The 15,495-nt window shown below is 51.4% G+C and overlaps 1 protein-coding gene across 1 annotated transcript in view; it reads left to right on the top strand.

Moving 5' to 3' along the window:
• PRRT1B (proline rich transmembrane protein 1B) overlaps positions 1 to 15,495 on the top strand; it is a 129,654-nt gene that overhangs the window by 76,139 nt on the left and 38,020 nt on the right. Inside the window, exon 2 of the mRNA XM_069609295.1 lies at positions 13,538 to 13,959. Coding sequence (XP_069465396.1) covers positions 13,538 to 13,959 — 422 coding nt within the window. The remainder of the gene's footprint in view (positions 1 to 13,537; positions 13,960 to 15,495) is intronic.

Genomic DNA, 15,495 nt, shown 5'->3' on the forward strand with positions numbered 1-15,495 from the left:
ACTACAGAGCAACCAGTTACTTGTTTAAATTCATGACATTAAGTGCCCCATTAATGGATTGTTTTGCATGGTTCAAAGTGACTTTGCACTGCCGACACCCACCCTGATTCATCGAACTCTGCAAAGGGTATTTTTGCAGTGCAAAGTCAGTACAAAGTCATTTTTGCAGTACAAAATGACTCTGCACTGACTTTGCACTGCAAAAGTACACTTTCACCAGTGCAAAGTCACTTTGAACCATGAATCGGGCCCTTAATATCGGCTTGGCGTGCGCACAGGAGCAGCTGCCTTTGCTTAACGCGAGATTTTTTTGTTGTAAATTACCTTTTATTGGGTTTTAGACAAGGTCAAACATCCATTAAACTGAACAACATGAGGGATGTGCCCCTCTAAAAATACACTAGACAAGGTGTCACAATACCGCCTTATTTCCCCTCCCTCCCCCACCCTCCTTAATTTCGATTAACTCTTCCTTTGGCGGTAGAAGATCTGTACTGTGTCCTTGCATGTGAGTCCTTGACCGAGCAGGCTCAACCAATTTAGTCTCCGTCTCATCAGGGTCCATGGCGAACCTCCCCTGCATATTATCTTGCTGGGCCAGGCCAGTCATCTCCGAGTGGGTCATTAGTCCTCATTCCCCTCAGTGAAACGTATTATGAAACTGTAACCATTCAGTTTCCACTGCTGCGCTACCCCCATGAATTGCTGCCGTGATCTTTTCCATAAGGTATACGTCCTTTGCTGTGCTCGACCACTCCCGCACAGTGGGGAGGAACCCCCTCTTCCAATGTCTGGCCCGAAACGCTCGCACCGCCAGAAGCAGAAAATGTACTAAAGGCAAGAGCGAGCCCCATTGATCCTCATGCCTCTCTAGTCCAATCAATACGAGCAGAGGGCCCAATCTATACTCTCCGCCTCCTGCATCCTTAATCCACCCCAATACCCCAGCCCAAAACACCTGCACTTTGGGGCAGTCCCACCACATGTGCCAGTAGTCGGCTCGGGCTCCACAGCCAAGCCAGCAGCGTGGGTCCACCGGCGGGAACATTCTGGATAGTCGCATTGGGTCATATTGCCAGCGATGTAGCAATTTTATAGCATGGAGCTTGTATTGGCAAGAAATGGACGTCTTAAAGGCGCTCCTACTCATCAGCTGCCACAGGTTTTCCCCTAATGTCATATTCCAATCCCTCTCCCATTGTGTTCGGAGTCCCAGTGTAAACCCATTCCTGGGTTCCAGCAGTGCCCCATAGAGGCATGAAATGAGGCCTTACATATCCGCATGTCCACCCAAAACCATCTCAACTGGCATAAGGTCCCTCTGCATACGCTCCTTCCATTTTTCTGACATAAATATTCCTTTCAGCCTGATGAATAGCAACACCAGGAGATTGCCTATGCCCAATGACTGCTCGAGCTTCTGTATGCAAAACAAATCCCCTCCTTTCACTAATTGACACACCCTGGTCAGTCCCCCCTCAAACCACGATGCCTGGATAAGGCAGACCTGGATAAGATGTTTTTATTACACGTGTAGCACATTTACAGCTGCAATTAAGCCTCTCACTCTCAGAAGAGTGCTTTGTAAAAACACTGGCAGGCACTTTAAGTGCAAAGTGTGATGGTAAGGCTTATTTAAAGAGAACTCAAAGAGATCCCAATAGGATGTATTTTGGGTGGGGAGGTGCATTGGGTCCTTTTGTCACCTGTATTTGTCCCCCATTTCCGTCCTGCAGTGCCTCTGATTCAGCAGACAGCCTTCTCTTGCCTGCATTCCTCTCCCCTTTTCTGTCAGCCAGTGTCTCTAATCCTTCCTGCAGAGAGCCCTTCCATCATTTGCATTTCTCCACCTAATCTGTCAGGCAGTGCCTCTGATCCTCTCTGTTGCATCTCCCCCTTATCTGTTAGGCAGTGCCCCCTGACCATTCCTATGGAGAGCCCTTCCATCGTTTGCCTTTCTCCCCCTTCTCTGTCAGGCAGTGCCTCTGATCCTTCCTATGGAGAGCCCTTCCATCGTTTGCCTTTCTCCCCCTTCTCTGTCAGGCAGTGCCTCTGATCCTCCCTGTTGCATCTCCCCCTTCTCTGTTAGGCAGTGCCCCTGATCATTCCTGTGGAGAGCCCTTCCCTCTTTTGCATTTCTCCCCCTTCTCTGTCACCAGTGCCTCTGATCCTTCCTGTGGAGAGCCCTTCCCTCTTTTGCATTTCTCCCCCTTCTCTGTCACCAGTGCCTCTGATCCTTCCTGTGGAGAGCCCTTCCCTCTTTTGCATTTCTCCCCCTTCTCTGTCAGGCAGTGCCTATGATCTTTCCCGGGGAGAGCCCTTCCCTCTTTTGCATTTCTCCCCTTATCTGTCAGGCAGTGCCCCTGATCATTCCTGTGGAGAGCCCTTCCCTCATTTGCATTTCTCCCCCTTCTCTGTCAGGCAGTACCTCTGATCCTCCCTGTTGCATCTCCCCCTTCTCTGTCAGGCAGTGCCTCTGATCCTTCCTGTGGAGAGCCCATCCCTCTTTTGCATTTTTCCACCTTCTCTATCAGGCAGTCCTCTGATCCTCCCTGTTGCATCTCTCCCTTCGCTGTCAGGCAGTGCCTCTGATTCTTCTAGTGGAGAGCCCTTCTCTCTTTTGCATTTCTCCCCCTTCTCTGTCAGGCAGTCCTCTGATCCCCCTGTTGTATCTCCCCCTTTGCTGTCAGACAGTGCCTCTGATCCTTCCTGTGCAGAGCCTTTCTCTCTTTTGCATTCCTCCGCCTTCTCTGTCACCAGTGCCTCTGATCCTTCCTGTGGAGTTCCCTTCCCTCTTTTGCATTTCTCCCCCTTCTCTGTCAGGCAGTGTCTCGGATCCTACCTGTTGCATCTCCATCTTCTCTGTCAGACAGTGCCTATGATCCTTCCTGTGTAGAGCCCTTCCCTCTATTGCATTTCTCCCCCTAATCTGTCAGGCAGTGCAACTGATCCTCCCTGTTGCATCTCCCCCTTCTCTGTCAGACAGTGCCTCTGATCCTTCCTGGGGAGAGCCCTTCCCTCTTTTGCATTTCTCCCCCTTATCTGTCAGGCAGTGCCCCTGATCATTCCTGTGGAGAGCCCTTCCCTCGTTTGCCTTTCTCCCCCTTCTCTGTCAGGCAGTACCTCTGATCCTCCCTGTTGCATCTCCCCCTTCTCTGTCAGGCAGTGCCTCTGATCCTTCCTGTGGAGAGCCCATCCCTCTTTTGCATTTTTCCACCTTCTCTATCAGGCAGTCCTCTGATCCTCCCTGTTGCATCTCTCCCTTCGCTGTCAGGCAGTGCCTCTGATTCTTATAGTGGAGAGCCCTTCTCTCTTTTGCATTTCTCCCCCTTCTCTGTCACAAGTGCCTCAGATCCTTCCCGTGGAGAGCCCTTCCCTCTTTTGCATTTCTCCCCCTTCTCTGTCACCAGTGCCTCTGATCCTTCCTGTGGAGAGCCCTTCCCTCTTTTGAATTTCTCCCCCTTCGCTGTCAGGCAGTGCCTCTGATCCTCCCTCTTGCATCTCCCCCTTCTCTGTCAGGCAGTGCCTCTGATCTTTCCCGGGGAGAGCCCTTCCCTCTTTTGCATTTCTCCCCCTTATCTGCCAGGCAGTGCCCCTGATCATTCCTGTGGAGAGCCCTTCCCTCATTTGCATTTCTCCCCCTTCTCTGTCAGGCAAGGCCTCTGATCCTCCCTGTTGCATCTCCCCCTTCTCTGTCAGGCAGTGCCTCTGATCCTTCCTTTGGAGAGCCCTTCCCTCTTTTGCATTTCTCTGCCTTCTCTGTCAGGCAGTCCTCTGATCCCCCTGTTGTATTTCCCCCTTCTCTGTCAGGCAGTGCCTCTGATCCTTCCTGTGGAGAGCCCTTCCCTATTTTGCTTTTCTCTCCCTTCTCAGCCAGGCGGTGCCTATGCTCCTCCCTGTTGCATCTTCCTCTTCCCTGTCACCAGTGCCTCTGATCCTTCCTGTGGAGAGCCCTTCCCTCTTTTGCATTTCTCCCCCTTCTCTGTCACAAGTGCCTCTGATCCTTCCTGTGGAGAGCCTTTCCCTCTTTTGAATTCTTCCCCCTTCTCTGTCAGGCAGTGCCTCTGATCCTCCCTGTTGCATCTCCCCTTTCACTGTCAGGCAGTACCTCTGGTCCTTCCTGGACAGAGCCCTTCCCTCTTTTGCATTTCTCCCCCTTCTCTGTCAGGCAGTGCCTCTGATCCTCCTTGTGGAGAGCCCTTCCCTCTTTGCATTTCTCCCCTTCTTTGTCATCAGTGCCTCTGATCCTTCATGTGGAGGGCCCTTCCCTCTTTTGCATTTCTCCCCCTTCTCTATCAGGCAGTGCCTCGGATCCTCCCTGTTGCATCTCCCCCCTTCTCTGCCAGGCGATGCCTCTGATCCTTCCTGGGGAGAGCCCTTCCCTCTCTTGCATTTCTCTCCCTTCTCGGCCAGGCAGTGCCTATGATCCTCCCTGTTGCATCTCACCCTCCCCTGTCACAAGTGCCTCTGATCCTTCCTGTTGAGAGCCCTCCCCTATTTTGCATTTCTCCCCCTTCTCTGTCACCAGTGCCCCTGATCCTTCCTGTGGAGAGCCCTTCCCTCACTTGCATTTCTCCCCCTTCTCTTTCAGGAAGAGCCTCTGATCCTCCCTGTTGCATCTCCCACTTCTCTGAGAAGCAGTGCCTCTGATTCTTCTAGTGGTCAGCCCTTCCCTCTTTTGCATTTCCCCCCTTCTCTGTCACCGGTGCCCCTGATACTTCCTGTGGAGAGTCCTTCCCTCTTTTGCATTTCTCCCCCTCTCTGTCACCAGTGCCTCTGATCCTTCCTGTGAAGAGCCCTTCAATATTTTGCATTTCTCCTCCTTCTCTGTCACCAGTGCCTCTGATCCTTCCTGTGAAGAGCCCTTCCCTATTTTGCATTTCTCTACCTTCTCCGTCAGGCATTGCCTATGACCCTTCCTGTGGAGAGCCCTTTCCTTTTTTGTATCTCTCCCCTTCTCTGTCACCAGTGCCACTGATCCTTCCTGTGGAGAGCCCTTCCCTATTTTGCATTTCTCTCCCTTCTCCGCCAGGCAGTGCCTATGATCCTCCCTGTTGCATCTTCCCCTTCCCTGTCACCAGTGCCTCTGATCCTTCCTGTGGAGAGCGCTTCCCTCTTTTGCATCTCTCCCCCTTCTCTGTCACCAGTGCCCCTGGTCATTCCTGTGGAGAGCCCTTCCCTCGTTTGCATTTCTCCCCCTTCTTCTTCAGGAAGTGCCTCTGATCCTCCCTGTTGCATCTCCCCCTCCTCTGTCTGGCAGTGCCTCTGATCCTCCCTCTTGCATCTCTCCCTTATCTGTCACACAGTGCTTCTGATCCTTCCTGGGGAGAGCCCTTCCCTCTTTTGCATTTCTCCCCCTTATCTGTCAGGCAGTGCATCTGATCCTCCCTGTTGCATCTCCCCCTTCTCTGCCAGGCATTGTCTGTGATCCTTCCTGTGGAGAGCCCTTCCCTCTTTTGCATTTCTCCACCTTCTCCGTCAGGCAGTCCTCTGAACATCCCTGTTGCATCTCCCCCTTTGCTGTCAGGCAGTGCCTCTGATTCTTCTAGTGGAGAGCCCTTCCCTCTTTTGCACTCCCCCCTTCTCTGTCACCAGTGCCCCTGATCCTTCCTGTGGAGAGCCCTTCCCTCTTTTGCATTTCTCCCCCTTCTCTGTCACTAGTGCCTCTGATCCTTCCTGTGAAGAGCCTTTCCCTCTTTTGCATTTCCCCCTTCTCTGTTAGGCAGTGCCTCTGATCCTCCCTGTTGGATCTCCCCCTTCTCTGCCAGGCAGTCCTCTGATCCTCCCTGTTGTACCTCCCCCTTCTCTGCCAGGCAGTCTGCTGATCCTCCCTGTTGCATCTCCCCCTTCTCTGTCCGGTAGTGCCTCTGATCTTTCCTGTGGAAAGCCCACCTCTGAACCTTCCTTTGGAGAGCCCTTCCATCTTTTGCATGTATCCCCCTTCTCTGTCAGGCAGTGCCTCTGATTCTCCCTGTTGCATCTCCCCCTTCTCTGTGAGGCAGGACCTCTGATACTCCCTGTTGCATCTCGTCCTTCTCTGACAGGCAGTGCCTCTGATCCTTCATGTGGAGAGCCCTTCCCTCTTTTGCATTTCTCCTCCTTCTCTGTCAGGCAGTCCTCTGATCGTCCCTGTTGCATCTCCCCCTTCTCTGCCAGGCAGCGCTTCTGATCCTCCCAGTTGTATCTCCTCTTCTCTGTCAGGTAGTGCCTCTGATCCTTCCATTGGAGAGCCCTTCCCTCTTTTGCATTTCTCCCCCTTCTCTGTCAGGCAGTGCCTCTGACCCTCACTGTTGCATCTCCCCCTTCTCTGCCAGGCAGTACCTCTGATCCTTCCTGTCGCGAGCCGTTCCCAATGAAGGCAAGTCCCTGATAACGCACACTACAGAGTGAATACATCCCTTTTGGGAAATAAGCCAAGGATAGCTTGCAAGGATAACAAGGTTTAATTTTACAGAATACGAAATATCAGTAAAGGACTCTGCTGCTCTAGAACGTTCTGGTTAGTCCTGATACAAACAAGAGCTTAAAATGTCCAGTGGCATCATCACATACAGTAAAAACCAACGCCACTGATTGGTGATGCTATGTATACGGTCCTGCTCCATGGGGGATGCCAGGCTACCATTGGTTAATTCCATCGTCATTTGTCAGGCTCCACGTGGGTCAGCTGGGCTCATCCTGTTGAGGAGTCAAGGCAGGATTGCTCACAAGATACAGTGTTTAAACTGGCTTACTAGGCCTACTATTATATCATTATGGCATCCACCTGGGCAGCTTGGGGATTTGGTACCAGGGGTAAGGGAGGATGAAACGCAGTCACGCTGACCCCCACATTCTGGGCTTCATTGATACCACTCCTCTAGCACCCAAGGTCTCCACCCCAGGGTTTGATCTATAATTTATCCCTCCCTGTACTTTGTGTTACAAAGGATGTATTTTATGCTGGGGGTGAAAGAGTCGTGCATGATTAGATCTTTTATGGTCAATTGATTTGTGGTAGGACAGGGGTCGCTCGCTTATCATGGAATGCATGAATGTGGGGGTCGGGTCAGTGGTTTTGGGGTGGCTGGGTGGGGGTTAGAGGCCTACTGGCAGCTTAGTGGTGATGAATGGGCACTGCGCGGAGCCTGGTGTTGTCTCACGCTCTTGCAGGGCGCATTCCTCTGGAAGATACTAAATGTTTGCAACAGTGAAGGGACATTGGGGAAGTGGACTTCCGTGAGAACTGGCGGTGCGGATTCATTCTGCCTTAATGAAGTTGGGCCTAGTGAAATCCTTCCATGGAGCTTGGCTGGTGCAGCACGGTAATGCAAGCCTGTGCTTTTGTCACAACTACAAAATGGTGTTTCTTTCTATGTGTCTTCTAGTGTTAAGCATCTGCTGTTCGTGCTACATTCATTCTGCACACTTTTATAGCGCAGTTCTTTCCCCCCTTATACACTACACTATTTCATAAGGGGTTTGCCTCACCAGGAAGCACTTAGGGGGGTGGTATATGCTAAGTTCCATCTCAACACCTCTTTTGCATTTCTCCCCCTTCTCTGTCAGGCAGTCCTCTGATCCTCCCTGTTGCATCTCCCCCTTCTCTGTCAGGCAGTCCTCTGATCCTCCCTGTTGCATCTCCCCCTTCTCGGTCAGCAGTCCTCTGATCCTCCCTGTTGCATCTCCTCCTTCTCTGCCAGGCAGTCCTCTGATCCTCCCTGTTGCATCTCCCCCTTCTCTGTCAGGCAGTCTGCTGATCCTCCCTGTTGCATCTCCACCTTCTCTGTCAGGCAGTGCCTCTGATCCTCCCTGTTGCTTCGCCCCCTTCTCTGTCAGGCAGTGCCTCTGATCCTCCCTGTTGCATCACCCCCTTCTCTGTCAGGCAGTGCCCCTGATCCTCCCTGTTGCATCGCCCCTTCTCTTTCAGGCAGCCCTTTGATCCTCCCTGTTGCATCTCCCCCTTCTGTCAGGCAGTGCCTCTGATCCTCCCTGTTGCATCTCCCCTTCTCTGTCAGGCAGTGCCTCTGATCCTCCCTGTTGGATCTCCCTTTCTCTGTCAGGCAATGCCTCTGATGCTCTCTGTTGCATCTCCCCTTCTCTGTCAGGCAGTGCCTCTGATCCTCCCTGTTGCATCTCCTCTTCTCTGTCAGGCAGTGCCTCTGATCCTCACTGTTGCATCTCTTCTTCTCTGTCAGGCAGTGCCTCTGATCCTTCTTGTGGAGAGCCCTTCCTTCTTTTGCATTTCCGTCTTCCTTAGTTAATTTCTATGGGGGTGCTTCTCCATCCTGCATTTCCCCACCCAGTTCTCTCTCTCGCAGTACCTCTCTATGTGGCGTGGAAAAGATGGCAACTAAGTATTAGAGAAACCTTTCTGGCGGCTGTCCTCTGCACACACTACCTTACCTGCACCCTCTCAGAACACTGCCACAGTCTCCTTCCTCTTCACTCCACTCCACTGTCAGCCCTCTGCCTGTGCTCTTGATCCACCACCACACCACCTGATCTCACCAGAACACTTTTGAACCTCCTGCGCGCTGGCTGGATACGTATTGCCCAGCTTTCCTCCTTCCAACGCCACTCCTGGCTTCCATTGGTCTCCATTTGCTGGGTAGAAGCCGTGGGCTGGTGAGCTTTGCTTCAAATTTGGTTTGTGGAGGATTTCTTTGGCTCTCTTTCTCCCTTCTCACGCTTAGTTCATTTTCTGCTGCCCCACCATTCACCTGTGGTCTGTCCGCGGTTGGTGATTCGGGTGTTGGGTGTTTCACCTCTGTTTGGCAAGACCATTCCCAGTCCATTCCATTCCTATTCTCCATTCCAGTTTCCTGTATGGGAGTTGTTGTCTAAACCCAGGTGCATTCTGGGAGTTTCTGTCCTAAAAGAGAAAAAAGGGAACTCTGGCCAGAAAAGAGGCTGACAGCGTACCAGCACACACATACAATGCACTCAGGGAAGGTAGGGACTGGGGCCCCACAAACTCCCTCGACTCGCCTCTGGGGTAGGATCAGTACCCTGACAGGGCTCCCTTTTACCCACTGATAGGGTCGTGACCCTGCACCTGACACACAGGTACTTAATGCAGGGCGTTATTGCACCTGTTTAGACATTATTTTGTGCAGGTAAGTTATTGGGAATGCATGTTAATTTGAGATTTTGGGAGTGATATCGAGGACGCCCGCGACGTGGCAGTCTTCCTGCCCACACATCACTATGTGCAACAGAGGGAATAAACATGAGAATGTAGGGCGAGTGCTGGTGGCCCCAAGAAGGTCACTTGTAGGGCAGCTCCGTAGACCACTTCAACGGTTCTAATAACTCTCCAATACCACTACATCGGTCTCCCCCATAATATCAGCTGCTTTGAAGGTCCCCTGGTCTGCCAACATTACTATTGCTAAATACACCAGATCTCCATGCTGTGCCTCCCCAGTTGGACAACTCATTTGGAATACATAAGCCTAGATGGGCGTTATCATCTACTACCACAATGCTTTGCTGTGGGCATAGGAGCAGCTGCCCAGTTACTGAAGAAGTCATGATAGGTAGTCTTCCATAGGTAGCCACTGGCTGATGGTGCACCCCCTGGAAAAGGTGTATTGTTATTCTTTGTGGTCACAAGGGCCATCGTTGGTGCTGGATCCCAAGTCCCTGGGTACATGACCCTCGGTCCCCCTGCAAGAGAGGCCGTTATTTACCGAGTTGTTTTGTCATTCCTAAACTGGAGCAGTGTGTACTTACCCCCTGGCCAGGTGGTATTTATCAGATTCCGCAGAATGGGTCCCCAGACACAGTGGTCGTGGGGTTCTGCAGGTCAACCTCTACCGTAGAGCACAATTGACTTTCATTGGTCCGACTCCTGTTTTGCGCCCTTCCTGGGGCTTCTGGGAACTAGAGCTCTTCAAGAGGGCCTCTTCCGGTGTCCACTAGGTTTAGTTGCCGCCTCTTCTGCAGCAGTGGAGTAGAAGAGAAACGTTCTAGCCTTTTCCCTATTACCACAGCTCTGGCTATTGAATGTGTCCTCTTTATTCCCATTGGGAACCTTTATCAACTCTATAAACTCCTGTAAAGTAATATGGCATTCTTCCTGGAGTCCTCGCCTTTGATACCAAGATGGTGGAATTGTATTGTGTACCACTGATTTACCATGTCTCTGCATGCCACTCAGTGGCTTAACACAAGATGTGGGGGCCCTCCTACAAACCCTGCTGAGCGCCCCCCACACACACACCCTGGGCCCCCCACTGGGTATGGGCAGCATGGGGCACCCTGCACTGCGGAGGGCCCTGTTACACCAGTGTTGCCACCACTGACTAATAATAAGGGAGTCAGGTATCCCAATGTTTGGTGGCCCTCTGGGTATTGTTGGCAAAGTGGTGACCTCTTTTCCTCCCTCCAGGTGTTCTATGTAGGTTATAGTGTATAATGACACCATTGATTATGCCATGTACTCAAGGCTGGGGAATTACTGCCACTGTTCATGTGTTGGCATTTTGGATCCTGTTCATGAGTCTATAAACGTGTTTACTGTGGTCCAGGGGTCCCTTTCTCTCCCTGCCCCTTAGTCGTAAATGCATTGTGCAAATCACCGGTACTGGCCATGCATTGCCCCTTTACTGTTTTAATACATGCACTGTGTTGCTAGGTGTTATGTTTTTCCCAGTGCAGCAGTGTGGTATGTTCTCTGGGATTAATTATTGGGAGTAACTAATCTTGCTGCCAACCTAGCTCATGCCCCTAAGTGAAGCCTGACCGCCCTGCCCTAGCTGCCACTTTAGAGAGCTTGGCTGATCTTTTGGGCGGATGGCTTTCCATCCCTCACCAGAGAGCTGTGAAGAACTCCCCCAAATAAAATTCATGTTATTTCTCTCTGGAGTAGATCAGTCCTAGTTAACTGGCTGGGTTTAGCTTCCACCAGGGCTTGCCTGTAACAAATAAGGCCCTCTTTCTGTATATCTCAATGGGCCTCATTATAATAGTGGCGGGAACGCTATGAACGGTGCCGGTAAGGCACCGGCATCGTTCATACCATCCCGCCGCATTACGAGTTCTGCTCGCGGGTTTCTGACAGGCGGGCTGTGCGGCACCTGCAAGCAGAACTCGTGATTGCACCAGCACCGTTATTAACGCTGCCGGTGCAACCATGCTCCCCATCGGGAGCCCGGCAATACCGCCACGCGCAAATGTGCAATTACCGGCCCATTCATCTCGTAATGGGACGTTATTGCCCAATCGTGGGAGGCGGTGCCGGTAGCGAGCATGACGGTAGCCATGCCTGCCATATAGGCACGGCTACCGCCATGCTCGTAATGAGGCCCAATGTATTTTTAACTTTTTTGTAACGCCCAGACCCAGGGGCATCATAGAGTTTGGTACAGTAGTCAGGCATGAAGATACAATTGATACAATACTCAGTTGTGTTGAGCAATTGATTCAAATATTAGTCGTATTGATAAAACAACCACGTCTTTGCAAGTTTTTTGAGGGCCCTGTAGGATTGTTAATTGTGATGGCTGTAGGGAGAGTGTTCCAATGGGACGGCGCTGTAACACAAAAGCTGACGCAGCTGGCTCTTTTGTTCTTGAAGCGCGGAATAACCAAGGTGATTCTAGGACTAGATCTTAATGCGTGCACTGGGCATTTTTGTGCAATGCAGTTGTTGAGATTGAGGGACACGTCTTTGTAAATGCATCGGTGGGCAATAGTACACGTTTCAAAGTCTACACAAGCTTTGATGGGTAACCATTGAGACTCGCATCTGATTGCTGAAATAAGGTCTGATCGTTTTATGCCTAGGGAAGCCCACAGTGCTTTGTTTTGCAACAGTTGTAGCTTGGTCAGGTTGGCTGAAGCTTGGTAAGAATGAGTGATATGTGCGAGCGTGAGTCAATTGTTTGGGGAAAGGAATTGCCTACCCAGGGAGAGGAGTCTGGCCATGTACTCCATGGCTGATGGTGGGGCATCAGTGTGTCTATTCATGGTTAGCTGCGCTTACATGTGGACACCTAAAGTTGTAACTTGTTTCAGGACTGGGATGGGTGTGCCATCAATGGAAACGGGGTTGCATGCTGCATCCAGGCTTTTGAGCCGATTGGGGGAGCCTACAATGAGGAGCTCTGTTTTTTCATCGTTTAAGCATAGGTTATGGGTGGCCATCCAATTTTGGATGGTGCTATACACTGAGTTGATCGTGGTAGTGTCTCGGGAGTGATCCCCAATGATAGGGATGAGTGTTTGGGTGTTATCCACAAAGCTGGTGCAGATGATTCCCAGTGAATCAAGGAGATCGAATAAGGGTTTAATATATGCATTGTACAGTGTGGGTGAAAGGCAAGAGCCTTGCGGGTCACCTAGTGGAGCAGGGATGGGGTCAGCTGCTGCATCACCAACGAGTGCTCTAGTGGTGCGACCACTGAGGAATGACTTGATCCAAGAGGTCGCTTCTGGTGTGAAATGGAAGTGTTGGCTGAGATGTTGGCAGAGGATGTCATGGTCCACTAGATCAAATGCAGCTGAGAGATCTAGTAGGAGGAGGATGGTAATGGTGCCTGAATCAGGGATATTGTCTATTTGGGTCTTCAGGTCAAGCAAGGCTGATTCCGTGCTATGTTTTGGGCGGAAACCGGACTGTCTTTTTCTGAGTAGGTGATTTTGCTGAAGGAACTGTTGGACCTGTGCGTATGCAAAGTGGTCAAGTATTATGAGCAGGAAGGGGACTGTAGTAATAGGGCAGTAAGTATTGGGGATGGGAGTTTTGTGTGTATTTGGGGTGCTTTCAGGTGGCTCTTCAATACAGTATATCAGAAAGAGTGGGCATTAATTTCTCACAAATAGAATGCAATTTATCATGTATTCGTTATTAAAGGACGTGACTCAGACGTCTGTGCTATTTGGCCAATGGTCCATCTTATTGCTTTTATTGATTGACATGTTCCTTTCTATACCTTGATTTTAAAAAATCGCCTTTTTGAGTCAGTAGCACCCACCCACCACCTGTCTGCTGAACTGGGTCCTTGGCATTTCGGACATCATCTTGTGTCTGTCTTTTGCCCACCCCCTTGGGGACTGGCTTGCTCCACAATATTTGTAGGACCGTGAACTAGTGTCCATACATGACTAGCCATCTGGCAAGCCTGCACTTTGCCAGGTTATTGAGTCCAACCTCATCCTTTTGAGGTCTGTACACTGAGTGCCATTAAGCTGAGTGAACAAATGACTTCCATGTGCATTCGGAAGAATTATTCTATTGAGGTCTGTACACTGAGTACTACTAAGCTGGGTATTGAGAAAAGCTATTATTATAGCACTTAGAAGCAGAAGGAATCCGGAATGAAGCACTATATACCATCTGATCTTCTTATTACATCACTCGCCCTCAGAATACCACCCTCTACTTCTTGCCTTGCATTACCAGTATACCAGATTGCTTGCATGAGACACAACTGGATCACTGCCACTGTGCTTTTGGGGTTGATTTATAAAGAATGTATGGGCCACGTTGGTCTTGTTTGGACTCGTTCTGGCTCAGCCCACTCAACATGTTGTGTCTCACTCTCTCTAGAGTCAGCGATGGGATTTGGTCCGCCCTCCATGATACCGATGGAAGCCGGAGGCTCCGTGCAAACGGATAGTGGATCCAGCAGAGATGATGGGCCTCCTACTCTGCAGGAGTGCCATGGGGGCCCACCAGTGCCAACAGCCAGCGCGGGGAGCTCACCTGCGGAGAACCCTGGGCCTGTGCCCTCCACCTTAGCTAAGGACACACCCCAAGTCCCCAAAGGGCCTGCAGGAATTCTAAATTCAAGCTTTGTTGGAGAGCCTCCACCATACTCACCTCCGGACCCAAAGACCGTCCATCTGCTGTACCCTCCTTACCAAAGCCACTATGGGGGCCAGGTGCCCATTATGTACCAGCCGGGCCCTTCGGACCAGATCATGTTCCAGAACCAGAACTTTTCTCCAGGATCGCACCCGTATACCATTGTACGTACCGGACTGGGGGATTTGGGAGGGTTTGGTTAAGGCACTCACACTTTCATTAGCCATTGTATCAGGAGCGCCAGGGTCACGATTGGTTTTAGGCAGCGGCCCTCGACAAGCAGTCAACTATGAGCTGATCCATGAATTGGAAAGGTCCCATGTTGAGGTGCAGCTAGATCCTCGGTTCCAAAGAGGTCCCATGTCGAGGTGCCACTAGATCCTCGGCTTCCAAGAGGTCCCATGTTGAGGTACCGCTAGATCCTCGGCTTCCAAGAGGTCCCATGTCAAGGTACCGCTAGATCCTCGGCTTCCAAGAGGTCCCATGTCGAGGTGCTGCTAGATCCTCGTCTTCTAAGAGGTCCCATGTCGAGGTACGGCTAAATCCTCGGTCCCATGTCGAGGTGCTGCTAGATCCTCGGCTTCCAAGAGGTCCCATGTTGAGGTGCTGCTAGATCCTCGGCTTCGAAGAGGTCCCATGTCGAGGTGCTGCTAGATCCTCGGCTTCTAAGAGGTCCAATGTCGAGGTACTGCTAGATCCCCGGCTTCCAAGTGGTCCCATGTCGAGGTGCTGCTAGATCCTTGGCTTCCAAGAGGTCCCATGTCGAGGTACTGCTAGATCCTCGGCTTCCAAGAGGTCGCATGTCGAGGTACTGCTAGATCCTCGGCTTCCAAGCGGTCCCATGTCGAGGTGCTGTCAAGGTGCTGCTAGATCCTCGGCTTCCAAGCGGTCCCATGTCGAGGTGCTGTCAAGGTGCTGCTAGATCCTCGGCTTCCAAGAGGTCCCATATCGAGGTGCTGCTAGATCCTCGTCTTCCAAGAGGTCCCATGTCGAGGTACTGCTAGATCCTCGGCTTCCAAGAGGTCCAATGTCGAGGTGCTGCTAGATCCTCGGCTTCCAAGAGGTCCCATGTCGAGGTACTGCTAGATCCTCGGCTTTCAAGAGGTCCCATGTCGAGGTACTGCTAGATCCTCGGCTTCCAAGAGGTCCCATGTCGAGGTACTGCTAGATCCTCGGCTTTCAAGAGGTCCCATGTCGAGGTGCTGCTAGATCCTCAGCTTCCAAGAGGTCCCATGTCACTGTGCTGCTAGATCCTCGGCTTCCAAGAGGTCCCATGTCGAGGTGCTGCTAGATCCTCGGCTTCCAAGAGGTCCCATGTCGAGGTACTGCTAGATCCTCGGCTTCCAAGAGGTCGCATGTCAAGGTACTGCTAGATCTTCAGCTTCCAAGAGGTCCCATGTCGAGGTGCTGTCAAGGTGCTGCTAGATCCTCGGCTTCCAAGAGGTCCCATATCGAGGTGCTGCTAGATCCTCGTCTTCCAAGAGGTCCCATGTCGAGGTACTGCTAGATCCTCGGCTTCCAAGAGGTCCAATGTCGAGGTGCTGCTAGATCCTCGGCTTCCAAGAGGTCCCATGTCGAGGTATTGCTAGATCCTTGGCTTTCAAGAGGTCCCATGTCGAGGTACTGCTAGATCCTCGGCTTCCAAGAGGTCCCATGTCGAGGTACTGCTAGATCCTCGGCTTTCAAGAGGTCCCATGTCG

Source organism: Ambystoma mexicanum, chromosome 8, assembly GCF_040938575.1.
Source record: "Ambystoma mexicanum isolate Mex_15411 chromosome 8, UKY_AmexF1_1, whole genome shotgun sequence".
Lineage (NCBI taxonomy): Eukaryota > Metazoa > Chordata > Amphibia > Caudata > Ambystomatidae > Ambystoma > Ambystoma mexicanum.